The 27,287-nt window shown below is 43.7% G+C and overlaps 2 protein-coding genes across 2 annotated transcripts in view; one reads left to right on the top strand and one right to left on the bottom strand.

Annotated features, from left to right (window-relative positions):
• PROX1 (prospero homeobox 1) overlaps positions 1–24,342 on the bottom strand; it is a 74,097-nt gene extending 49,755 nt beyond the window's left edge. The window contains exons 1-3 of the mRNA XM_081854653.1: positions 23,790–24,342; positions 12,832–14,625; positions 2,774–2,879 (exon numbers count right to left, since the gene is read on the bottom strand). Of these exons, the coding sequence (XP_081710779.1) occupies positions 2,774–2,879; positions 12,832–14,558 (1,833 nt within the window). The 5' untranslated portion in view covers positions 14,559–14,625; positions 23,790–24,342. The remainder of the gene's footprint in view (positions 1–2,773; positions 2,880–12,831; positions 14,626–23,789) is intronic.
• PTPN14 (protein tyrosine phosphatase non-receptor type 14) overlaps positions 1–27,287 on the top strand; it is a 439,438-nt gene that overhangs the window by 328,070 nt on the left and 84,081 nt on the right. The window lies entirely within an intron of this gene.

Here is a 27,287-nt window from a genome sequence, read left to right on the forward strand (position 1 = left end):
GAGCTTATAGTGTTGTTGCTAGTCAACGTGAACAAGCCTGACTGAGAAAAGGCCAATGGTGAATATTTTTCACTAGCCTTCCCCAACCTGGTGCCCTCCAGATGTTCTAGACTCATCAGAAAGACCCAGTCAGCCTGGTCAACGGTCAGGAATGAAAGGATTGCAAAACATCTGGAAGGAACCAGGTTGGGTACAGCCTTCTTACACCCTATTCGCAGTAAGCAGTAGTATTGGTCTTATTCCACCAGACTACTGTACCAGTATTCTGTCTGGCTAAGACTGAAGACATCAATCTCCTTTCTTGAGATAAGTAACCCTTTCCCATCTCCTGACATTTTTTTTTTTTTTAAAAAAGGAGCTCAATGCAAAAAGAGAGAGAGAAAATTATGTGCACAATTCCCACAAGCGTCTGCTTCGCAGCTTGCCTAAAATAAACATTAACCCAGCCCGGATCACACATTCAGCCCAACCAAATTTACAGAGCAGGTTATAGGAGAGGCTGGCTTTACCCACGAACTGTTACCATGAAATAAAACATTCCAAAAATATTAAACGTGGAAACCCACCCTCCAACCCCGCTCCCCCAAGAAAAGAGGAATGTATCTAATATTTACATCTACTGGTGTGTGGTGTTGCTGACCCCGAATGGCTGTTGCCTTCCACCACGGAAGTGGCTGCCTTTCAGTGGTGGGTGAATGATCCCTATATTGGCTGTTTGTAAAGCACTTTGGGCTTCTTCTGGATGAATGATGCTATATAAATATAAGGTGGCATAACATCAAAATATTTCATATCACTCGGCAACATCGCAAGAAGACCGACTTCGGCTGTCACATGCTGAAAAAAGACAACAGGCACTACATACTAGCCAGACTTTTTCTTTTCTGTAGGGCTGCCTACATCGGCATCCACCAAAGCAGGGCTTCTCAAACTTGGGCCTCTAGCTCTTTTTGGACTACAGTTTCCATCATCCCCGATCACTGGTCCTGCTAGCTAGGGATGATGGGAGTTGTAGTCCAAAAACAGCCGGAGACCCAAGTTTGGGAAACCCTGGAGCAGAGAGAACATCAGAGAGAGCCTTTAGGAGGATTCCCTCGAGCCATACTGCGGTCAAGCTGCACCAATGGCTCCAATGTCTCCAGAGCAAGAATTCTTTACATTGTTGCATTGCAGGTAATACTGCCACAGAAGCATTTTCAATGGCCCATTGGATGAGTCATGGCAGGTTATTAACCAGGCATAGGCACTGTATGGATGATGCATTATTATTATTATTATTATTATTATTATTATTATTAAAGCAAAAGCCTATGACAGAGCAGTCGTTAACAGCAATACACACATTCAGTTTTCTTCGCCAACACCCTACTTGACTTTCTGGACAAAAAAAGTTTTCAAAGCACTTCTTAAATTTAAAAAAAAAGCAGAAGTAAGAAAAAGCCTAGAAAACCAGTTTCGCCCAAAACTCTAGCAGGGCAGAATATGTTGAATGTACGTATACATGGATGCCATGCAAAAAGGAAAATGAAAGAAGAACCATTAAAAACAGCCCACAAAGCACAAGTATTTCTAAGTAAAATGCTGCAACCAATGGGAGGAAGGGTGTGCAATTCAAAACACCCCGATTCTTAAATTGATTAAATAGAAGCCAATTAACTAAACAAGATAGACCAAGTTTCTTTTTTTAAAAAAGAAAGTAAGAAAAAAGTGAAAGGTAGTTAACAAAATACAAAATACCAGCTTTTTCTTTTTGGTTTATTTTTTTAAAAAAAGCGAACAGCAGGCCAGTTTCACAGGAGGCCAGTTTAAGAACATCCCTGGAACAGAGAAGGCAAATTTTCAAAAGTGGAGGAGAGGTGGTGATCATGGCTAAAGTTTTTGTAGAATTTGGGGGGGGGGAGGCAAGAAAAGAAGAATTTTAACACGGCAAATTTAAACTAATGTGATGTTTATTTTTAAAGGCTTACAAAATGATACCATGTGTATCATTATAATAATTGGAACCCAAACTTGTTTCTCCCCCCGCAAAAAATGTAGATGATTATAACACAAAAAAATCAAGTTGATGTGAAAGAACAATTACTTTAAAAAAAAAAACCAGGAGGTCCTAATATTCTGTAAAATGAGGGGAGGATGCAGCTGTACGTCGACAGCTTTCATATCCTCATTTGAATAATGTGGCCTGAATCTGTCAGTTTATTCATCCTCCTTATGCTCAGTGTACTCTGCATCAACAACAAATTAAGTTGTAAATAAGAGACAATCATCACTTTTGTTTTTAAGCAGCTACTGCATGGAGAATTTCAATGTAGCATTTCTTTTTTTCTGCTTTTCTTTTTTGACGGAAAGAAAAATGGGTCTCTGCAGCGGGCACTAATCTAAGCGGAATAGGAGGAACCCGGCTGCAATGGAACAATTAAAGGAGCACTTTCAAAATGCTCTTGTATAGTAGGCTAATGCCACCAGTAGACATTTCACAGATGCAAAAGCGTGCTGTCCAATGGTGCTTAAAAAAATTACAAATTTACTGTGATTTTTTTTTTAATGTCCACAGGGTAAAGGAGATAAACAGAACAGGGAGAGCATAAACACAGACCTTAAGAATGACTTAGCAGCAAAATAATAACAATAGCAAAAAATAATAATAACAGTTTGCCAAGATATATTATTAGCGAAATCAAATTTAAATTAATAAAAAAGCATTCAGGGGGTTAAAACATGCAACCAAAAGCAAGAGGAAATAAAAATAAATGAATAAAAGGATTTTTCCTACCTTTACATCTGAAAAGTACGTTTTCAGCATGTTGGAACTTGGGTAGCGGGTATAAAAGAACATGAGCTTGGCCTTTTTCAAGTGGTTGGGAGACAGACCTTCCTGCATGTAGGATGAAATTAGTTAAGGAAAAACGCTTTGCTTGGAAACTGATAAGACCTTTTGGGAGAAGAGTTGTACCTGGAACTGACCGACAAATTAACGTTCAAGTTGCAACACACCTCAGAAGGGTCAAAACTGGAATTGGAGAAAACCTACATGTTTTCTTGGGAACCATTCTTATAGAACACAACAGAACTTACTTCCATGCAAATCTTGAACTGGGCCTCATTTGTTTCTTAGGAGATGGTGGAGGAAATTTTGTGGGTGCAAGGTTGAACGCCAGGTGTGCGCTCACCTGTTGCTAAGGAAACAAACACACAATGCATATGTTTCCAAGAAGAAGATTCCCCTCTCCCTTTTTGCAGTTGCCTTTTGATGCATTCTTCTTCCCTGAGTACCACATCACTCACATCAAATTATGCTAAGAGTAAAAATAGAAATGTTTTCGCTGGGCATACACCATGTTTTCCTACATCTTTGGTGCTCTAGCTCCTTGAGAATGGGGCAGGGGGCGGGAAAAGGTTTAGAGAACCCTTCTCCCAATTAGAAATAAATAAGAGCTTTCCTTAAAGGTGCACAGAAATGTGTTTGGGGGCCAGCAAATATTGAGAAATGGAAAACTGCCGATTGATCCATGGCCGCTTCCCCTGCAAGGATACCTATTTATTCTTCAAACATCATTACCTTTCAGGCCTGTAAACAGAAATAACCAAAAGCATTCCCAAGGGAATGTGAAACTAACCATAACAATCTAGGCTTTCGGGACGGGTTTTTCCACCACCCCTCCTTCTCGGGGCTTCTTGGCACTCTTTTGTGTACTGTTTGCTAGGACAGTTTTGGTCACATCTGTGCGGCAGGCTGGCCCTGCCATTTCCTCTGCAAATTAATGGCTTTATAATTTATCAGAAATGAAGATGCACGTGACAAAATCAATGTGGCCCCCACAAGGTCAATTAAGAATGCTCCCAGTAGCTTCTTGGAGGGCTGTTTCCTTTAAAGACAATCACCACACACACATGCACACAAATGTCACTTATTAAATATAACATGCGTTATGGCAGAGAAAGGTCAAACAAGTTCAACGTGATCTAGAAACTGAAGCACCTTCTCCTAACAGCATAATGGGGAGACAAGACACATGAGGTTCACTGATACAACACACATTATATACTGCTCTTGGAGGGTTTATGGTTTTTGTTTTTTTTAATAAGCCTCTTTTTAAATAGAGCCCTTGCATCTAACAGTAGATTTTAAAATTTTACTCCTGGGCACGCAGGAGAATGGAGGAAGGTTTGTTATTATTTAAAAGCACAAGATGTTGCAAAAAAAAAAAATCTTTGTTTTAATTCTAAAAGGATATATAGAAAATGTTGTGGTTTAAAGCTCTTAATTTTATGTGACACGCACTGCAACATGCTTGGCTGAACTAGATTTCTTTTTTTTTTTTAGCTTCAGATGCTTAATGATTACAAAGAAGATAATTTATGACTGACATACTTCTTGTGCCAAGAGAAGAGTTGAAAGAACCTACAGCTACCTCCATTAGACTGATAGAGAAGTCTAAAAGAGCATTGCGCTAGGAACCGCCATCTGTCAAAATGCATAAGTGAAATAATAGTAGCAAGCTGTCACCTATTGCTTAGCAATAAGAGTTTCAGACAAGTCAAAACTTCTCCGATAGAAATCTGTTTCATTATGCAATTGTCCTGAGGAAGCCTGCACACACACACACAATATATCAACACTTTAAAAAAAATCTGTATTAAAACCCTAAGTAATGGATAATTCCAAAGCAGTTAACCCAAGACACAATTTCTTGGGAACTACTTCTCCTAGGCAGGTCCCACTGAAACAAGTGACACAAGAAAAAGCAGAGCTCTCATTCTATTTTAGAAAAGCATTGCTAGGAAAGGACCCCAATTATAATCATGCTTATTGCATTATTATTTTTTTATTAGGGTTAATAAATTTTTTTATTAGGTTTGTGTGCTGCACTTCTCCCAAGGACTTCACAATGGGGCATCAGTCCTCTCCCTATTTTATCCTCAACAACGAACATATAAGGTAGGTTAGGCAGAGAGATCATTAGTTTCGCAAGGTCAGGTAGTGCACTTTATTCTGCCTTGGGAGGGTATATTTGAACTCAGACACGCAACACAACACATGTTCACAAGACCACCTCCACTTCTCAGGACTTACAAGGCAGAAATATCCGTTTACACGTATGGCTTGATTATTTGAAACATAAATTTTCAGAAGCCCCTTTCTTCTGTTCCCTTAAACCTTGCCTGTCGTTCACAATACAGTCCTCATACACCGTTTCTATTTTGTTTCAAACAGATTAGATTATTGCTAAAAAGCATCCCTAATAGTGACTATTTAAAAAAGAGCCAACAAAATGCTAAAAGGGCCAATAGTGAGATGATCCCCTTGCTAAATCTGAGCTGACCAATTGGTTAATTTTCTTTTTAAGTGCTTGTGTTGAAAAGCAACTGTTCTTCCAAGAAAGCACTGGCTGTTTCCAGGATACTTACACACGCACAATGACTCATGATGGAATAGATTCAGTAAACATACAGCTGTACTGAACACGAGCTAAGCTCCATTCAAGGCCAGGAAAGAAAATGAGCACAAATAAATATTAAGGAGGTAAAAAGGGGAGGGGGAGGTAGAAGAGGGGGCGAGGAGGAGGAGACGGCAAATAAAAACGCAAACAGGCTCTGCCCCAGCAGCTGATGTGGCTTGCCTCCGTACTCTTTGCCATAGCTTTGTGAAGACAGATGACATTCAGTTCTATGTGTAATGCAAAATAGACAATAACTGCTGAAACTTGAGCCAGCTGCCAGGTGTAAAAGAGAGAGAGAGAGAGAAAGAGAGAGAAGAGAGAAGAGAGGGAGGGGGGCAAGAAGAAAAGAAAAGATGATAAATCCATAAATTAATGAAAGACATCTGCTCAGGAACATAAAAGATCAGAGAAACTGTGTACTGCAGCTGAACCTAAAACAGTGTTCAAACAACGTGAGAATCCGAGTGTTATCTATTTACAAAGCACAACGCAGCCCTGCTTAACACAACAGCAGAAGAGGAGATGTAAGGAGCAGGAAGTGGAGAGAGGATAAAGGAAGAGACGCATTGTTGTATGCAGTTTTCCAGCACATGTTTTCCTTGTAGGTATACAATATGGATTGTTGCTCTTGATTTGAGATACTTTTTTGGGGAGGGGGAGTAGAGGGGACTGGCATCTGGATTGTATCAGGTCTGGAAGCATCATTGTCAGAATTATTATATGAAGATGCCTTTATTTTTATTCCTTCCTCTTTGAAATCCTCATATGGCCTCTTGTGTGGTTTTGTTTTGTTTTTTCGGTACCATAACCCAGGGTACCTGCCAAATGAAAAGAATGTATATCTTATGGGCAGATTGGTGCTTCCAACACACCTTTCCTGCTTTCAAGCATATATCCCCAGATTAATAGAAATTGTGCTGCATATATTTATTGGGTTTAATAATGCGACACCATATTGAACTCAAGCTGCCCCCAGTTTAATCAAACAGCTCTGTGTGTGTGTGTGTGTGAGAGGGAGAGAGAGAGAGAGAGAGAGAGAGAGAGAGAGAGAGAGAGAAGGCTTGGATTTGCTGCAAGTGTTTTTATTGTGGCCAGAGAAAATAACTCAAAATGCTGTCATTCATAAAGCATTGTTTGTCCATACTGCATCCTTGCGCAGCTTGGGCAAGAACTGCCTGTCTTACTTCAAAAAAAGTTTAACCCCCCCCCTTGTGAATTTTATAGAAGACAACCCTTCTGAAGAGAAAAAGATTACAGCCTTCACCTGGGAAGATAATCTTCATGCATTACAACAAGAAACCAAACGAAACCAAACCCACAATCTAATGTTGTGTTTCAATATTCTCTATGCAAATGGCCTGAGGCTGCACAAGGCTATTTTTCTTGAGATGCAAAGAGGGTGGCCTGACAAGGAAGATCAGGCAGCAAAACAATTGGCTGTCTGTTTCTTTTGCTATTTGAATAAAAACTTGAAAAAATATTTGATTAAACGTATTTAGTTTGCAAAGATATACAATACATTCGCGAACAAGGCAGTAACTCTGGATGCAGGTGCATCTTCTCATCTTGTTTAATGCAGCATACAAACATTAACTCTCTCCTTTCGCCCTCAAACAAGGAGGATAATGGTTAGACGCCTTTTACGGGAACAGCGAGACGTATTTGGGAACTAAAGCAAAAACAAAACAAAAATACCAGGAAGAGCGTTCACTACCAAAACCTGAACTTGGCTGTTATCTGCAAGGCTTGTGTTCTTATCCTGGATGGATTCTCCAAGGAAACAGATGTTGCTTTCTGTTCCAAAGGGAAGAAGAACGGCTGCTCTTAAGGTTCTTTATATCGGAATATTCAGCCATGTGAAATAAAGAGGAACAAAAACAAAAACCTGGTCGAGAACAAACAGACCTTCACATGCCTCTCTCTCTCTCCCCCATTTGGTTTTGCCTACGATGGATTCCAGATAACATAGACAAACAGGCAGCTGTGAGAAAATAAGAAGAGCAGCAAATTCTAGATGTAGTGGTGGCCCCCAGTGGAAATACAATAGCTTTTGAAATATACTTGCAGCCAGCACCAACAGGGTGTGTGTGTGTCTGCAAGATTCTCTACTGAACAAGGGCTGTGGGCTGCTTCTGACATGTTTGTTTGTTTGACTGGCATGCCTCTTACATACAGGCCCAATTAATGGTCTGGGTGGTGCCAATTCTTGTGATCATGGTGAAGTGGGGAAGATCAGCGCCTGGACAGGAGGAAACTGGGAGTCCCAAGTAAGCAGCTCCAACTGAATCCTCCACTGGGGACCACAGAAAGTAGAAACACTTTGCCAACCTCCCATTGGATGTGCTAGCTGGGGCTGATGGGAATTGTAGTCCATAATGAATGGAGGCCGTCAGGCTGACAGAGGCAGTAGCCACCAAGCAAGCCTACACTGTTGGTGACCTGCCATGATGAATATGGTCCATCAGCTGCATGTTGGGTCTACTAGGTGTCAAATACGCTGTTTTGGCAGACCCAGGCAGGCAGCAAAAAGAGGAAGGTATCTAGGCCCAGGTGAGCATTATGATGAAGGCCTGTTGTACAGCTTTGCAGTTTCATAGCCAAGTGCACAAAGTCTCCTGCATTTTGAGTAACATCTTTAGGACTGGAATAGCAGCAGGGTAGTCAAGGAATCTCTATGGCTGTCCATGGGACATATCTGAGGATATGAGCACATGGATGGGGTGGGGTGGAGGAAACAGAATTTAACGTATGGCCAGAGCTTATGCTTGGACAGCTTGCCAGCATGCAGACTCTTTTCAGAGATTCAAATATGATATATCCCCAGATGTATCATGTGAATGGGACTTTTTCTGTGATCTCTAAAAAAAAAAGATGCAATCAATGGAGAAAAGGATAAGCCACAGTTAAAATCTGATTTCACAAATTAACTCCCTGAGCTGTAACAGTGACAGTGGGGAAGGGGGTCTGAAGATCTCAATTTCTCCCAAAGTTCCAAGCTATGAAAATGTGAGAAGGGCAAAGAACCTAGTCAAGATTGTCCGGAGCACAATGGATAAGAGAAGCTATGAATCAGGAAGATCTCAGTTTGCATCTGCCTGTGATCTTGCTAGTTGGGTTTAGGCAAGTCTCTGCCTCATCCCCTATTTTGCGGGTTTGGGAACAATAATACTGGCTTCATTCACAGGGCTGTTGTGAGGACTGCAGCTAGAAAATACACGTGAAGTGATCTGAATGCTTGGAAGCACTATACAAACGTAGGAATAAATAATAATAATAATAATAATAATAATAATAATAATAATAATAGGAAAGGAGGAAAGATTAAAATAAACAAAAATCACACACAACGGTAGTCCCAGAAATATGAAGAAAGCAATTGAGGGGCTACATATATCAGGAGAGTCCCACTGGTAGTAGTAAATTAAAGAGTAACTATGAGCAGAACTGCATCAAGGCAGAGTCGCAGAATGCTATATTTATATATTTTAGACCATGGGTGGGAAACTTTCCTTCCAGAAAGAAAAGCTGGCATTGCAAAGGATGCAACTCTTACCTTGTACAGCAGTCTATCCAAAAGACAGAGGTTTCTACATTCTCACATGCAGGGCCCATGGGGTGATGTGGGGCAGCCACCTCAGGCGGCAGACCTGGGCCTGAGGGGTGCACCACGCACTGCCACTATCATGCCCCCGCGCAGCAACCATGTACCTGCCTCCTCTGTCATGGGCACACACCACTGCTGCCATGGGCATGGCAGGACTGGGGCATGCTCACAGCAGAGAAGGTGGGTTTTCCTCACACACTTCTATCCAGGCAAGCCAGAGACATTATCACAGTTCAAGACATCCCAGCCAGGCAAAAGCACTTAAGGAGATGTGGAACAGCCTGGTAAGGGGTGTGGCCTGGTTGTGGGTGCGGCCTGGTTTTTTCAAGGGCCGAACAGAGATGACTGGAGGGCCACAGTTGGCCCAAGGGCCTGAGCCTCCCACCCATTTTAGCTGTATTTTCACAGGTTTGATTTTGTTGCTTATTTTTGACACCTGCTTCATGGGCTCCTGCTATGTTTGCTCATGATCTACACTTTACAATTTTACAACAGCCAGCCGAAAGAGGTTGGAACTGAATCCATCACTCCTTGTGTTCTGGGTTTCTTTTCCACTAAGCCCCTCTTTCCACTCAGGTTCTGTTCCCTTCCTTCCCTACAATGGCTCTTTCCCTTTAGTAGGGCTGATTCCCAGAGCGGAATGACTCCCATTAATGGCTCCCTATTACTAGCAATGCAGGGAAAGGTGTTGTGTGAACAGTGCATGTGCTATACACAGTTCACTCGACCACCAGGTTGGGCAAGGCCATTCTAAACATTCCTATTCCGTCTCCACAATTAACACCAGAAACTGATTCAGTCTCCCATTCCAGTTCTCTTCATATCCCTTGAGGCTTAATGCAGAACAAGCCCAGCTCAATCTTCGTACCCCTCTACCCAAGGGTAACATTCAAAGACACTTAACTGCTATCCAAAGTTCAGTCTTAGCCAGTGAAAGCCGAAAGCTTCCACAGACCATATCCTACAATGCTGAAGAAACATTAAGTGAGTGGGGCTTGTGAAAGGGTTTGTAGAGACAGGATCTCAATCCCTCCTATCAATTGCCTAGAACAAAACATTTTAAAAGCATTTTCTTCATGACCATTAAAACTTTCGCTTAAACCAATTTGGAAGCAAAATACATTTAGAATTATTCTGGCTGAAGCAAATGATTCTGCAATAATAATTATATTAAAAAAACCTTGTGTATATTTAAGAAAAACATGTATAGACTTTCAGCAGAACCCACCACCATCTTGGGCAGTTGACAGTAACTGTACCAGTGCTGCTATGATTGCACAAGGGTGAAAACAGTTATCCATTTACAACAGCTTCCTTTCCAAGTAGGTGAAGCTAAGCCTACTTAGGTCAGCTGTATTCTGCAATGGACTATCTAAATTCAGATGATCAGTTTAGCCTTTATTTCAAGTCCTCTGTTGAAGACAGGGCAGTTTTTATGTGGCCTTCAATAAAATGGCCCATTTCAGTTTATCTGAAGACATTCCTATATACCCTGAGGTAGACATTTGATGGTAGGGACTGGGCAATTTTATTTAAAAAACTAAACAGAACTAGAGTCACAATCCTAGCATAGTTCCTGGAAAGCAAATCCCAGTGAACTCGAAGTATCTTCCTTCTAAGTGAACATGCATAGGATTGGTAGGCCAGTGACTGAAAGCGATTATGAAAATATAATCATCTTTCTTAGATTAAAAAGGAAGGGGAGAAAACAGTGTCATTCCCCTCAACTAAATATTATTTAAGGCTTCAAAATTGTGGGGGATTCGTTTTTTCCTTTAAGGATGGAGGAAAAGAAGAAGACATGCCCTAAAAGATTAATCCAGCTGAAGTCTTATATCTAATTATACTCTCAAGCTTTGCCAAATGATTTGCTTTTTGTATGTTAGGACAAAAGATTTCTGTGTAGGGCTGAGCAGAGGTTAACCATGCATACCCGGCAGCTGCACAAGAGCCGAGAACGGGACTCCGATCAGAAGGAAAGGGGGGCGGGGAAGGACTTGATTTAGCTTAAATACAGCAGTACCTGTATATCTTTATCTTCTTTTGTGCTTGCTTTGTTTACCCACTTGAGAAAATAAGTTAGGAGATCTACAAATGCATCACTTGTCCTTTGGGAGAGATGCAGCAAAGGCACTGTTAACATGCAGACTCACTAGGATTGCTTAAGAAAATAAGACGTTTGGATTTGATCTGAAATTATTTCCCCCCCACCCCGCATCAGATTCTCAGAAGCCTTCTGGTTTTGAATATCACAAGTCAATTCCTTTCTGTTTCTTTCTTTGGCATCCAAATTTGAAAATTTCCCCAGGTTTTTTCCCCTCCCGAAACTGGGAAATATCATTTCAGCTTTAATGTGGAAGTTTTATTTGGAAAAGAAACTCCATCCCTTTCAGCGCAGTCCTACACATTCCTGCTCAGAAGAAAGGTTTGTTGTGTTGGATGGGTCCTGCTCCCAGCTACATATGTATAGGGTGGAATGACATATCTATGCCTGCAGAACTCCAGCCAATAAAATAAACACATAAGCAACGTTATTTGTCTGCTAGTGAACACTGGAGCTTAGGACACAGTTTGAGAAGGAACATCCCTGTCAGTGTGGCTAGGATATTTTGATACAGGCATAGGAAATGAAGGGAACTGGAAAAACAACCCTTCCAGAACTATATTGTAAGGTGGGGGCTATTGTTTAATTATTTATTTATTGAATTTTTAAGATAAAATAATAGTAAGGTAACAGGACAATACAGTAGCAGGTCTTATGGAAAATTCCCTACCGGCTCATCACTGCCTTTAGTGACGACTTTTTAACTAGCGCAGGGGTTACTTAGATATCTATAGAACCACTCGCAAATAAAAGCTCCACACTGCTGGACAATTCAGACAAGCAGCTGACATGGGTACCAAAAGTTTGGGCTTATGCAGCAGGAAAGCTTGCCTCCCTTTGACAGCAGTCGAATTCACGCAAGGGGAAACTTCTACCCATGAAAGTGATAAAAGCCACTTGCTGCCTTCTGAGTTTTGTCAGATTGGGGAAAGACAGCAATGAAGCTGCCTTGAACATCACAGCCAAGTACATGCTCTGCTTCGTCATGGGCTAATAATGCGACTCCCTCCCCACCTGCCACCTGCATTTGTTCCCTTATGCAGATGTCAAATTTAGGCCCGAAATGCTATGGTTGGGAGTGCCTTCAAAATTGCTTTTTTTACAGCTGCCTATGATCTGCCTCAGATATCATGTGTACAGTTTGACAGGTCAGGAATTGAAGAATGAGAAGTGGGGCTACTTGCCCTCTCTCTCCCAAACTTGGGTCTTTTTTTTGGCTTCAGTTATAGTTATAACGTGGTTTCTCCCCCAATATACATTACCAAGATGTTCACATCCAGAAATCTATCATTCTCTATCAGGATTAATGGATAAACATTAGAAGACAACCCATTTAAATCAGGCATGGGGAACCCTTGAGACTCCAGATTCTCCTGAACTACAATTCCCATCATCCCTGACCGGGCATGCTGAGGCTGATGGGAGTTGTAGTTCAGTACCATCTGGAGGTTCCCCACACCTGAATTAAAATTATCTCCTAAAACTGTGCCAGTGAGGAACTGCGCAGATTTGATCCACAACGGAACAAGCATAGTTTACCTTTTCTCCACTTTGTGAGAAATTTAGGACAAGAGGGCCTTATGCACATGTCATTTCCCTTCTCCCCGCCCATCCGTTAACCCCTTACCACCAAACGAAAGAAACCCCATCATGCAAAATGTTGGCTTTGCATCGTAAAGGATATCGCACTCCCCGAGTAAGGTGAGATTTCGGAAATATCTTGTAGGTCACCACACTCGGACTTGATGAGAGATATAGAGAGGCTTTCAGCGGTGCTGGGAGGGTGTGCTGGTGAGCAAGGGTGGTGGTTCATGTGGTGCGATGACATCTTGGTCCTCAGACTTGTGGTCTCCCTTGTTAAATCTAAGGATTCTGGGGAAGCTCTGTCTTTCCCTGGAAAGGAGGCAGAAGGAGCGCCTAAGGGATTCTGAAATGGGTAGGCCATTAGGGGCAGTGGAAAGGGGTGGCGGAAAGAGGAGGAGGTGAAGCCTGCGGTAGCCGCCAGTGGAGATTGATGGAGAGCCGGGTGGTGGCTGCTGGGAGGAGGGGCAGAGGCCGACTGGTCCGATGAATTCTTGCGGACAACTAGGGGCAGTGCTTCCGTTTGGTCTGTGGAATTAGGCAGTGGCACATTGCCAAAGGTGTCTAGCGGGTTTGGAATGATGACATCACCAAAGCACTGGAGGCGTTGGTTGGCTGTGTGGAAGTTGTGGTTCTCCCCATTCACAGCAAATCTGGCCTGGGGGATCTGGAGAGGTGGGAAGACCTGAGGAAGTTGGCGGGCGGGCTTGGAGGAGAAAACCTTGACCACAGTGTCCACCACCTGAGACATGGCAGTGTTCAGCTCCTGCTTGAGGGTCTCGGCCAGGTGTTTGCCTTCCGGGTGGAAAGAGTGTGGCCCGTGCTCTTTCTCTTTGGGGCCTTCCTTTCTGGGCTTGTTGTCCGCTATCTCTTGCTCCCTGATCAGGGCACGGGCGCGGTCGATGAATTGCCCCGGGTCCAGCTCGCACATCTCATGATCTGACCTGCCCACCGAATCTCTGGCCCGGGCGTCCAGCATTTCCGAGCGCAGGCTGTCTTCGGACAGGTTGCCGGCGTCTTCGTCATTTTCCGAATCTGTGCTGTCGTAGATTTGGTAGAACTTCTCCTGCAGCTGGCGCAGCTGTTTCTGCATGTCCTCCAGCTGCTGTTTCAGCTGTCTGCGCTCCTCTCGCTTCTGTTCTTTCCGAGCTGAAACCAGCTGCTGGAAGCTCTGCTGCTGCTGCTGAGGCAGCTTTTGCTTGCGTTTATTCTCCCGGTAACTTTCCCGGGGACTCACGGACTGTGGAGCCATCTCTCTTTCGTTTTCATTGCCCCGTAATGCCACGCTGGGGGAATGGCTCATCCCCCGAATGATATTCTCAACCCGGGCACGCTTAGCTCTCAGGTGCTCGTCGCATAACCGATCCATATCAAACTGGCTCATGGTAGGCCTGCCAAAAGGGGAAAGACACTCTTGGGGGCTGTCTCTTGAAGAGTTGCTGCACACATCCTCCTGATGCACTTCTGAGCCTGTGCTGGAGAGACCACTGGCTTGAAAACTGGGCTCCGTGCCACCATTTTTGTTCATGTTATTTTTCAACAGCTGGGAAATTATGGTTGCTCCTGGAAAAGGCATCATGGCATCTTCATAGGAGTTCGCCCTCTTCAGCAGCTTGCGGAGCACATTTGACTTCTCCCCATCTGCATGCTGCACCACTGAATACTCAACATCCTGCTCTGAACCTTGGGGATTCATGGCACTAAAAAACGACGCTCTCGCCTTTGCAAAAAATGCAGATGCTGTCCCTACCGTCCTTTTCACTCCAATGTCAACTCTTCTTCTCTTGGTTTGCCTGCTTAAGAGGGCTGTGCTGTCATGGTCAGGCATCACTGGACTGTTATTGTGCCATCTTCAAAAGCTTGTCAGCTGGGCACAGCTCAAGAATCCTGGGACCCTGGCCAACAGAACAAAAGGACTGATGAATCATTTTCTTTAAATTTCTCCAAATTTCCTGACCTCAATCCTGAATCAAATGCAAAATGCATAGGCTCTGGGATTTATGGCACATTACAATTATTGCAATTTATTATGCACTCTGCTTGAAATGAAACATTTTAAATATTTCTGCTCCACTGGTTTAAGATGGATTAAGATTTTTTTAAAAGAGAGAGAGAGAGAAAGAGAGGGATGGGGGGGGGAGAGAGAAACTGCTTAAGCACCAGTAATATAGGATTCTCTTGCACAAATGCCTAAAATGATACTGTTTATCTTCAGAAGAAACAGTAGATTAGAAGAACACAAGCTCTGACAACCAATTGATTAAATTTAGGGTATTGAGATACATGTTACAAAAGAAGATGAAAGTAGGTCTTATTGTTAAACAAGACAGCCATATCAAATTTGAACTAAAGGAAAATCAATTTCATTGCAAGAAGGTGAAAGCAGTTTTCAGGCTAAAGTAAAAACTGGAATTTTTTTTTTATTTATTTTTTGTGGATTTTGATACATGCAAACAATGATTGGGTTGCATAAAATTTCAGAAATGGTTATAGGAACTACAATTTAGGGGAGAAATACATTTTGCTTTTAATGCTAATTTTTTAAAAAATAAATAAATAAATAGATCCATTACTAATATAAATAAAATGGTTGCTATATTTCCTAGTCTATACAAGTTACCGAAATTGTGTCATTTTTTAAAACATCCCAATGTGTTGTTCTAAATGGGGAGGGGGAAAGAACCTGTCACCCTTGATGACTGGAGTATTTTTACATTTCATAAACTATGATATATGGCACCAAGGTGTTTGCATAAGCAGAAGCAGGGCATTTTCAGCACTGTGACACTGTCCTTTAGAACAGCTTCCAAAGATAATATCTCAGGTGCCTAGTGAAATCATTCTTACATACAACATTTTGCATACACAGAACCTTATTTCCTGTAACACACACACAGAGAGAGGAAGACTGAAAGAAAAATATAGAGACATGAAAGAAAGCAATATCAATCAACAGCGTGAGAAAGGAAGATATCTTCTCTTTTATAGGACCCACCATTGTTTCCTAGGAATACAGAATAAAAAAGAAGACAGATAACACATTTCCTTGCATTATATATATATATATATATAAATCTCTTGACTTATTAACTAGAGATGCTAAACTCACATTGCACGTGAGGCATTACAGACTTCTTCCGGTGCCTTCATGTTGAAAGCTATACCAAGTTAAAATTAATTCCCACCTCCCACCCCCCAAACTGTGTTTATCTAATATTAAACTTCACGTTTGCTTAACAGAGCACAATCTTCACAATAACAGGGTCTCTTGCCAAAGGCAGCACGCAGACTTTTTGGAGCTGCTCCCATCTGTTTCGGTTCACCTGTAAAAACATCTACGTGCTCCCTAGGACTGCATCTGTGGCTAGTTTTTAAAGAATGACTACCCATGCAAATAAGCATAATTTCAGCATGAAATAATCTGTACAATCAAGTGTGTAGCCAGTGCTTGTAAGTGCAGCAGCAGCAAAATGAAAAATCTTTTTGAAAGAATGAAAACCATGGCTCTTGTTTTTAATCATCTGAAGGCTGAGCCCCCAACCCAAATATTCTGCACCTACTGAAAGAACTCTTTAAAAGATTTTTGCCTTCACGCAAGCTGCAGGATGCTCGTCTGAATTCCTTGCATTTTGCACCCAAAAGAGGATAATAGTATATAGACTCTCTTTCAGATAAATTGTGAAGCTAGAATCAATCACAATTGTTAGTATTTTAGTCAAAATTTCTACTTAAACATACACACACAAGGGATGCAAAATACTGTAGTAATAATAATAATCTTAACTAACTAAACAATTGACCTAGCATAGCTGGATGAATGTAAACCAATAAGTCTGTTTTTCCACAATCATTTTATACACAACAAAAGTAAAAAGTCGTCTCTCTTTTTCTTTCTCTCTCTCTCTCTCTCTCTCTCTCCAATGAGTGAAAATAAATTAATATTTGATGGCATAGTAGAACTGGATTTATCTGAAGGCCTAAGAAGCAACGCTTAGCTTGGGATAATCAGAAGTTCAGGTATCAATCAGGAGGCTTGTTTACATAGAGTTATTATTTCTATGTAGGAAGTTCGCTGTGAATTCGTATAAGTCAGGGAATAATAGGTGGCAATGGTCTTATTATTCGGCTTACTTCGTGTGACCATGGAGCAGAGTCAAATCTTTTGTGGAGTTGGCAAGTGTTATTTCTCTCTCTCTCATTTATACACTATTCCGTTTATTCTAATGGGGGGGGGGGATTCAGCTGAATAGCTCAACACCTCCTTTGCTCCTTAGGTTAAGTATAACTGAATGACCACTTCCATGAAGGTAAAGGGCAAAAATGTGCAGCGCTGAAAAAGTCCTTTGAAGGGACTAGATCCACAGCTCATTTGCATCAGCAGATACAAAATGCCTGGCTGCTGCTGTCTATCCTCCAAGTGTTTCATCAACATGAGCTTCACTGTAATGAAAGAGAGGTTTCGCTATAGGGAATATACTATGAGATGTAAAATGGGGCTGAACATTTGCAACGTTGCTGCAAGTGTTTTCACTTAAGGTAGCAGCAACGGGAGGGGGAGAGTCGTTACCTTCGCCTGTAAAGAAGGCAGTGGCATTTGACTCTGAAATCAAACCATTTGGCAGCCATTTGAGGGTTTCTGTCTTTCTTTATTTTGTATATTTTAATTCCCGTCCATTCCTACTGACCCACAAACCCAACCACAGGGTTCCACACATAAGCCTTTTGAAAAACCAGCTTTCCTTGGCTGCAGTGTGGCGAGAAGGGAAAGAAGCTAAGAACAAGGGGAAGAGCCATGGTTCCATGGCAGCAGAGGACATGTTTTGCATGCCAAAGGTTCCAGGTTTGATCCCTGGCGTTTCCAGGTAGCGCTGAGAAGGAACCTTGCCTGAAACCCTGGGCAGCCATTAGTAGCGTGTGAAGATAATTCAGACCATGAATTGATGGTCTGAATTGGTATACTGCAGCATCCTATGATAATTTGTGTGTGCGTGAGAGAGGCCAGCAGACAGACAGGCCTGGTGCATGTGTGTGGCACTGACCGAGGAAATGCTATCATAAGGTCACTGTCACGAATCCACTATCCACTTTCGTCTCTCGTATGCGTACTGACTAGTGCTCTGTCCTATGGTTCTGCCACCAGGAGGGAAGACCACATTGGCTCAATAGACAGCAAGCCTGAGGAGAGACTGCTCATGAATGACACAATTAGTCCTCTCCTCAAAGCCCCCCTCCACTCTCCCTGGGGCTCTAGCCCTCTGCTCCCATTGACCCTCTGAGCTGATGCCATCTCTTACTACAACTGCTTTTAGACAGCACAATTTCCGGCTTTGAACTTTCAGCCCAAATGACGAGAAATGCATTTTTCTGCAGCCAAAGAATGCCAGTGGCTCAACCTCTTGGTTTCAAAAAAAAAAAAAAATGCCAACGTGAATTGACATCCTGAGAGAAACAGAATACCGCATACAGCAGAATGTGAGATTCTGAGTCAGCAAGAGCGCACACATTTGATATGATGAAGTATTTCCTATTAAGACGCGCATGCATATATATATATATATATATATATATATATATATGGAAGGACAAACTGATGGTCAACTTATAGACTGTACTCCTTTCTCGTTTTTAAGGGGAGGAAGGAAACTGCTTTGATTTTCACAGATTTCTGTTCTGGAATACATGATCAATGAAATTCTAGAAATCAGTGAAATCCTAAATTTGATTGCGATGTACACAAATGCTGTTGCTCAGTACGATACTTTGAATTCAATATACATTACAAGTGACCCTTCACCTGGTGACCTGGTGTGGCTTCTGTTATCTGAACCTTCAAATTATGTAGGGCTTGATTGTGAGCTCTGTTTTTCGCAGATGGAAAGCAAAGAGTGCCTTTTCTCAATTCCATGGCCTGTATCATAAACCGGACTTAGTTCTCTTCTAGCGAGGTCCCATGCTGATCTATAATCTCACGCCTTCCTGATCTATAATCTCTCCTCTCCTGCACTTCACAATCATCCCAAACACTCAAATATGCTATACAGAGATATTATGTGTAGTGTAGCAAATACATGGCGTTTAGTTTACAAAAACCCCGTGGAGAGGATTAGGTGCCCACAAGTTGCAACACAATTTTTTTTCCAAAACCATGTCAACTATACAACCTTAAGGCATCCCAGTCCTTAGCCCTAAACATTAGCTTGCTTAGATGTGCAATCCAGAAATGTTTAGAATGGCTCAAATAGAAACGTCGATGGACTTGTCTGCAAAGTAATCGTCTTAGATAGTGTAGACTAAACTGCTTTCCCATATGGCTAAAGTGGATTGATTTGGGGGAAAGGGAATGATTTAAATAGCAGGTACAGCTAAAAGTTGGACAACATTTTTACTTTGGTAAAAGAAATCAATTGCTTTAAGAAGCGCAGAATTATCTGGGGCAATTTCTCAGTCAAAGCTGCCGATGGTGAATACTGGAGAATGAGAAATTTGAAAGGGAAAAAAATCATTCTGCAAAGTTCGAAACTGTTTTTACAGAACTCAGTTATTGTCTCTCTTCCACGGTCCATAAATATTATATTCCATATGTAACTAAAAAAATGTTTTAAAGGGGAAAATATGTGATAATGAAAGTGTCCTTACTGCACTGGGTTTAGGTATAATAGTTTAAGGAGCGTAAGACAATGACAGCGGTACGTGCAAGTTGTTAAATGTCGACAGAACATTGTATTGTACAGATCCACTTTAAGTCACCTTACTGTACTTCTGAGAAGTACAAAAGGTGGGGGGAGATATACAACATTAACATTTTTCCAATGGCAATGTTTTCAGTACCTGTAAGATAGATGACACATTCCTGTCAAATACTCCATCTTTTTAAAATGTTGTGAAGGAATTTAGGAGTACAAGTAATGGTTATTTCTAGCATCAATTACTTCTTTTCTGCTTCATTTAAATTAAGGCATTATGTTAAAATAATAATAATTAAGGACCAAATTAAGGACCCATCTTTAGTTAAAGGAAGGAAGGAAAACTACTGTGTAGCATCATGGGCACATGGGGACCAATCTGGCAAGGTATTAAGAAGCTGCTGTGAGGTGCTTAGCATTCTCACTCCTACATAATATAGAAAGTACAAAGTGTCCTGGTGACGAAAAGGAGTTGCTATCTTATTGCTTTGTTGGCGTTAGAAATCTTTTTTGCGGGGGGAGGGAGCCATCCTATACGAATGCATCTAAAGGTTATTCCGTATGAATAAACTATTTGGGTAAGCAATATACAAAAGGCAAAGCCATGCCAGCATATTCTCCATAAAAGCCAGTGATTCAAAGAATCACTAGAAAAAAAGAGCACACCAGCGAAATAAAAACTTGCACATTTATTCCTACCGTAGTTTCCCCCCAGATTTTCTCAGTTATATCAAGGTATAGAACCTCCAATCAGGATCCTGAATCAAATCACTCACAAAACATACTCAGAAAAATCATTCAAGCCTTTTGTAATGGAGCACAATTAAGTTATCCATCACCTGACACTTTCGTGCACTTGGAAAGTGTGCTGCAAAAAAAAGCACCAATAGCAACATCCAACCATCTGAAATATACCAAATTTAATTTTAGGCTGATCATTAAAATAAATCCCCAATGGTGACAGAGAGGTCTTCTTTCAATTTTGAACTGCAGTTCAAAGTTTTGTATTAGATCATTGCTTTGAATGTGTGGTCTGCAATCTCCATTGTCAGCAATCTGTGAAGCACATGGGCTTACGAGCAACATTTTAAAAAGTTCAAGTCCTTCAATAGTGGGACTCAAATGGCAACTTTTTTATTTGCCAGAGATGAGCTTTGGAAGGAAAAGCAGGTGAAATGGATAATGACAAGGGCCTTGCAGGGTTGTAACCTATGAAATACATGATAGCAGATTAAGCAAAAGAAATGATAATCAAAGACACATACAAATGCAACTAGATCCATTTCAAAAGTGGTAAGACCTGTCAAGGCAATGGAAACAAGAACCAAACAACATGCTCCATTTTTAATCTAACAGTTCATTCCACATGGCCCTCCGCTAACCTAGCAGACAACATTAACTTGGAAGAAATTACAGGCTCTCATATGGATGCATACAGACTTCCATCCTTTGTACGTGTATATTCAAATGCAGGGTACAAACCTACAGCTTTAGAGGCATGCATTTGTGGGAAGATTAGGGGAGGAATGATAAAAGTCAAATATGGGGCATTTCACACTTGATGTACTAGAAAGTAATATCCAATAGCCTGTTCACAATTCTTCTTCCAATGCTCAAACTACCTTCCATCTATTTTATTTGAATTCTAAGCCTGCTCAATCCTTCCTTATCCATGCTCTGGACTCCACTAATCTGTCCTCAGATGGAAATGGGAAAGGTATCCTCAAGATTGAGACCTACCGCCAAATCTTAAACGTGCTCACTCAGAAGTGAGCCCCACGTAGTTTAAAAGGGAGTTATTCAGTTGCTTTCCAAGTAAGCCTCACTGACTTTCGTGGGGCTAATTTCTGAGCAAACATTGCCAGAAATGGGTTGTTAGGGAATTTATGAGTTCCCTATATATGTTATGGTCTGTCTGACCAAGGGTGCCGCCTTAGGCCGCAATCCTACATGCACTTACCTGGAAGTAAGCCCCACTGAAAACACTGGGATTTACTCCTGAATAGACACGTGCAGGATCAAACTGTTCACAAGCACTTTCCCTAACTGAAGACCTTTCTGTTTCCACCAGGAGCACCATCAAGTGATCTCATAAAATCTCCAAGTAACCAGGCAGATGAGAGGCATGGCATCAGCCTGCCAGTTCATGAAAACAAATGCCAACTTTCCCCCTTCCATGCTCCTCCAAGCGTGTCAGGGGAGGTCCAAGTCTCTCTCTCTCTCTCTCTCTCTCTCTCTCTCTCTCCCCCGCCCTCCCTTACTCAGCTAGACCCATCTCCTAACAAAGCGCCATAAATTCATCAACAGTCGTTGTGCTGAGGATCAACAGAGGGGGAGAGGGAGAGAGAAACTTGCACCTGTCTTTCTTGACACAACACACCTGTCTGGCACTGCCCATGCGCACTTGGAGCGAAGCGCCCCTTGGACAATTTCAAGAGCTTTGCCAAAGCGGAGGCAAAGAAAGAGAAGCGCACCAGCAGCCTCTCCCGCCGCCGCCAGCCCGCCCGCCCTTGTTAGAAGAGGCCACCGGGGGCTGTTACAACCGCTTGCGAGCCAAAACTGCTGCTCGGTCGCTGCTTTGCAACTGGGGACTCGCTTCGCTCCCCCCCCCCCGTCTCCAGATCGCCAGACACCCCCCCGCCCCCTCCACCTGCCGGGCATTATTTCTTCTTAAGACACGGCCTCCCATGCTGGAGGGCACTTTTCTTTGCAACTCTTTGCCTCTTTCCCATTTTTTTGCGCACGCTGAAACTTAAGCACGCAGACATACACGTGTACCCCCTACGCGCGCGCACACACCCCCTACCCAGGCACACACTTGCACAGTCGTCGGACAGGCACCGTTTGTAGCCAGATCTTCGCTACCGCGGCAGGGGGGGGGAGGGGGTGCGGTAGGGGCAGAGGAGCTTTGCCATATTGAATTTGTGCGCCAAGTGGATCTAATCCCACCAGCTAAAATAAAAAAACGAGGAAGGGAAAAGTGTCCCGTTACGGGGGCAAAGATTTCTCCTCCTTCCGCACCCCCACCTCTCCAAATCGCGCACCCCCCCCCAAAAAAAAAACCCAGTCCGCCGCGATCCGCGAGTTTGGAAGCACTTCGGCTCAAGTGCTGCGGAGCGACGCCTCTAGAGGAAGCCGGCCGGGAGCGGAGAGAGGGGAAGAGCGAAAGCGCGCTCCGGAGAGGCGAGATTCTTCCTCGAGAATGAAGCGTTCTTTCGAAAAGAAAAGTCACACGCGCGCAGGGCAAAGCCAAGCCGATCAACTTGCAGCACCGAGAGAGAGAGAAAGGGAGAAAAGACACCAAGCAAGGCAAGAACTCTTGAGCAGACACGGAGAGATCGCAACCGTGCCGCTGATCGTTTCTGGATCTCCTCCCTATCCAACTTCCCACCACCCACTAAGCCCTTTCATAGATTTCCTCGGAACTAACTTAAAACGCCCAGCCGGGAGCTCCAAGGAAAAGTGAGCCTGACTGCAACCTAGCCCTAAGAACCTGACCCCTGGTTTTTGGGTTTGTTTGTTTTTTAAAAGCACCCTTCCAGCTCATCTTTTCCCGTCCACCAGCCCGTCCTTCTCAGTCCTCCCTCCCCCGCAAAAAAGAAGTATTCAAACACCCATACATTTCCCCCACCCCTCCTGCTCAAATCCTCTCTCCGCGTATTTATAAATACAGCAGGTGGGGGGTGGGAGATATGAGAAGTCAGGGGCATGCAAATGATAAGCAAATCGAAGGAGACAAAAAGAAAGGCAGCGATTAATAAACAAGACAAAGAAGAAAGACCAGACCAGGAGTTGGAGAGAGAAAGGGGTGTCGGGGCGATGGGGGGGGGGGGTTTGGAAGAAGGAAGGAAGCCTCAGGAAAGACACTCATACAAAGCCGAATCATTCCCCACTCCCAACCTTTTTTTAAAAAAATTAAAACCTTAATACGAAACATCGATAAAAAAAAGTCGAGAGGAGAAAGAACGGAAGAGAGACAATCAGGAAAGAGGGAAAACACATTTCCAACATCAAACCTTATCCTTTCCAACTGGGCAAACTATTGCGATGACTGTACTGAAGCTTTTAGAGTTTTGGGCATAGCAAAAGCAAAAAAAACCCCGTTATCAGTGTGGTTTTATTAGTCTCTAACGTCATTAACCTCATACTGGGGGACGAGGAGAAGAAATCAGCAAGAATGATAGGGGTTTTTTTTTGGGGGGGGGGAATTTCCCCTAAGGAGGATAAATAAATAACCGCCCCCCCCCCGCCCCCAACAACTTGATCCAGCATTTGGAGCAAGCCCGTGCCAATGTCGAAGAAGACCATCTCTCTTACCCGCCCCCCCCCCCCAATTTAAAAAGAGAGAAAAGAAGTGAAGGGAGACAGATACTTACTCAGTTGCAAAGGCGATGAAACTGAGCCCCCCCCCTCCTCTCTCTCTCTCTCTCTCTCTCTCTTTTCCCCCTGCCGGTTAGATAGAAGGAGAGAAAGAGAGAGAGAGAGACGGAGAGCGAGCGAGCGAGCAAGAAGGGAACGCGCACACGCTCCGCACAAATACACAGCCCTGCTATCTTGCCGCTGATGAATATTGTAATTGGCCCAGGGAGGGTGAGAGTGAGCGTGCCAGGGTGTATGTAGATGCGTGTGAGTGTGCGTGTGTGAAAGAGGAGAGAGAGAGAGAATGAGCGAGGGTGCAGGAGAGAAAGAGAGAGAGAGAGAGAAAGCAAGAGGGAGAACAGAGAGAGAGGGAGGGAGGAGGAGCACCCTGCTCTTCTGCGCCGCTCTCCTCTCCCAGCCTGTAATTGTCTCTTATTTCTGCAGGCAGCAGAGCAGCCTCGCTCAGCTGAGGGCTCCGCACCACAACAAGATTTACTTTAAGACACAGCTGAAGGAAACAGGAAGACTACACGTCACGCTCTGAGTGACGTGCGCCAGGCCCAGCGCCCAATCGGGAGGCTCCTTCGGATTCAAGGGGGATAGCGAGCGGAGAACTTGGGAGGAAAGAGAGCGAGACGTGGGGGGGGGGGGATTGTGCTGGGGGGGAGGAGGAGGAGGAGGAGGAGGAACAGGATGGGATCGGTCTCCCCCACTTGTTGCCCCCACCTCGCCGTCCCCTTTCTCCACCTCTTGGCCCCCATCGTCGCTGATGGGAAGGAGACTTTCGTCCCAAATTTGGAGGAGGGCACATCGGACGAGCCGTCTGTGCCCGGCGCGGAGTTCAGCCTTGCCGGGTGCGGAGATCAGTTACTGGACGTAACTGGCTTTGGTGGTTCAGTTTAGTTTGGGGTATGGCTACAACATTGCAGAAAGGAACGTGGAAAGGTGCGCCTGACTCAAAAGGAAGGGGTGGGTGGGAGGAAATATCCACGCGCGTTTTCTATAGCTGGTGGTCAGAGATAACCCGGGTGTGTAGGGAGTGCAATCGGTGTAGCCCCGCACCCGACGCTAGTCCTCGGAGTCCCACGCAGGGTTGTGGGGCATTCCCACGTAAGAGTGCTCAGGCTTGCGGACTAATTACAATTAAACCATCCATCCGCGCACAGAAAGCAGGTGCGTGCGTAAAGATGCGGTCGCGTAGCGGAAAGGTGGCATGTCAGTGTGTGGCGAGGATACCAACCCCCCCCCCAAGAAACTTTACAGCCTCGTTAAGATTTCAAATTGGTGGGGCTTTCGTCGCCTTTTGAGCAACTCTGTGGTAGGTGGACAGCCCGATGCAAAAACAGCTAAGGCGAAATCGTTAAAAGTAAAGCTTTCCTTCCACTGCCAGTACTTCGGTTTAGTTGGTGGTGGGTTGGACTGTGTGTCATTGCTTAGGCACGGGGAGAGAGGGAGGGGGTGGTGGCATTGGATAAGCTGCACTGAACGAAGCCAAGGTGCCCTCATTCCATCCATTCCAGGCAATCACGGTTGTCAATGGCCAGGAAATGGTTCTCGGTCTTTGACAGACTCTTAAAACTATAGAAGTAGGGGCATCAAAAAGGTCAGTTTTAATCACGGTATATATTAACTCTCCCCCCCTCCCTCTCTCTCTCACACACACCCCTTTAGATCTAGACAAAATACCAATGTCAGCAACCTATGCACTGCGTAAAAACTCAGAAGGCACAAGTGACTAACTTAAAACAATTGGACAACCTCCCTTTTTCCACTTTTGCAAACCTCTTCAAAGCCTTTAATACGAATTCACTTTCTCCTGATTTAAAGAAGTTCATCGATGTTTCTCTCTCTCTCTCTCCCGCTCCTAGGAGTGATACAACAAAATAAGTGGAAAGGGAAGTCGCGTTGGAGCCTTGAAGTAAACCTGGCGGTTCCTCCGAACCTGTCTTGTAGCTATACAATCTTCTGTTGGTCCTGAAGAGGCTCCTTAGCGCAGACGCCACAAAAAGCGTTCACCCAAAGTTCGGACCAGCCTCCCTGTATCCATGATGTGTAGGTCATGAACTCAAGAGCCTTAAATTAAATCCTGCTCTAAGTCACTGGAAGGTGGGGTGGGGTGGAGACCACTAACTCTTTCCAATAACTCTGGAACACAATCAGATCACCGAGTTGGTTTAAAAACTCCTATCGGTAGTTCAGATTTACGATCTGTATGTCCACCGCGAACTCAAACTACACTTTTCTTGATAGTTTATTCAACTCATTCAGCTCCCTCTTCCAAAAGTTGCCTTACTGTTGTTGCTACTACCATTAATACTAAAGGTATGTCTATTCCTGGTACCACAAGGAAAGCAAAAAATTGACTTTATCGGGATATTAAAAAAAAAAATCAGAGCAGGCAAGTTAAACCGCTTTGAGAAAAGACGGCGCGCTGCTTATCGGTATACGCGGGAAAATAATAAAATCCCACCCCTGCCTTTCTTTCGGACAGGTATCTGTGCAAAATATTTTAAACACATAATTTTAAAATCCTAACCTTATCTGCATTAGTTACGGCACCCGGGAAAAAAACCCATGCCGATGCACAGGTAATCTTTTTTAAAACACACACACACACACACACACACACACACAGAACACGCAGGAATCTGGCGTGCCCACAGATCCGAGTCTGCTTGAATGGCTCGCAGCGTGCGAGGATTTTGGCGCTCTCTTTCTGGTCGTTTTCTAACTTTTAATTCCGGGATTTCTTTAGGGCGCATGGGGTTTATTCTGCATATATGCTCTCTTGTGCACGTGCAACATTCCCTTCTCCATCCCTTCCTCTCTCTCATTCCAACTCCAGAAATGCTAGCAAACTGCTGTGGATAAGAGACGGGCGCCCAAAGAAAACAGCGGCGGAACAATTCAAAACAACAACACCCCCAAAACTTATTAGAAACTCGATTCTGAGAACACTTTTAAAAAAAAAAAGAAAGAAATAAATAAACAAGGAGAGAACGCGAGCGAAGGAAAAATGACAGAGAGCAACTGCGTGACGGGGATAACAGGGAGAGATTGTGTTGTTCTACATCTCTCGCTTGGGAAAACTGTGGAGCCGGGTTAGGGGGGTGCAATAGTCGTTCTTGAAGGCAACCCTCTCGGGGAGAAGGACTGGCTGGGTCGTAGCCCCATCTCTCGGGGTCCCCTGCACTTAATTCGGGAGGGAAGCGAAATTTGGAGGCGGGGGCGAGCGAGAAAGAAAAACTCTCCCTTAGAAACGGTCCACGCCCCCTTCCTTCCTTCCTTCCTTCCTTCCTTCCTTCCTTCCTTCCTTCTGCGGACTTCTGGGCTGTAGTCCACTGGGGGGGGGGAGGCTATCATTTCGCGGCCCTTCATCCAGGGGGCTAACCCCCCTCTTTCCCCAAGATTTCTCACAACAACCTCGATCTGGGACGCAGGGGTTGCAGCTGGAGTGACACCCGGAAAGTCCTCCCCCCCACCTCCCCTCCCCAAAAAGCCCTTTGCATCTACTT

The sequence above is a fragment of the Podarcis erhardii genome (assembly GCF_964252035.2).
Source record: "Podarcis erhardii genome assembly, chromosome: 3".
Lineage (NCBI taxonomy): Eukaryota > Metazoa > Chordata > Lepidosauria > Squamata > Lacertidae > Podarcis > Podarcis erhardii.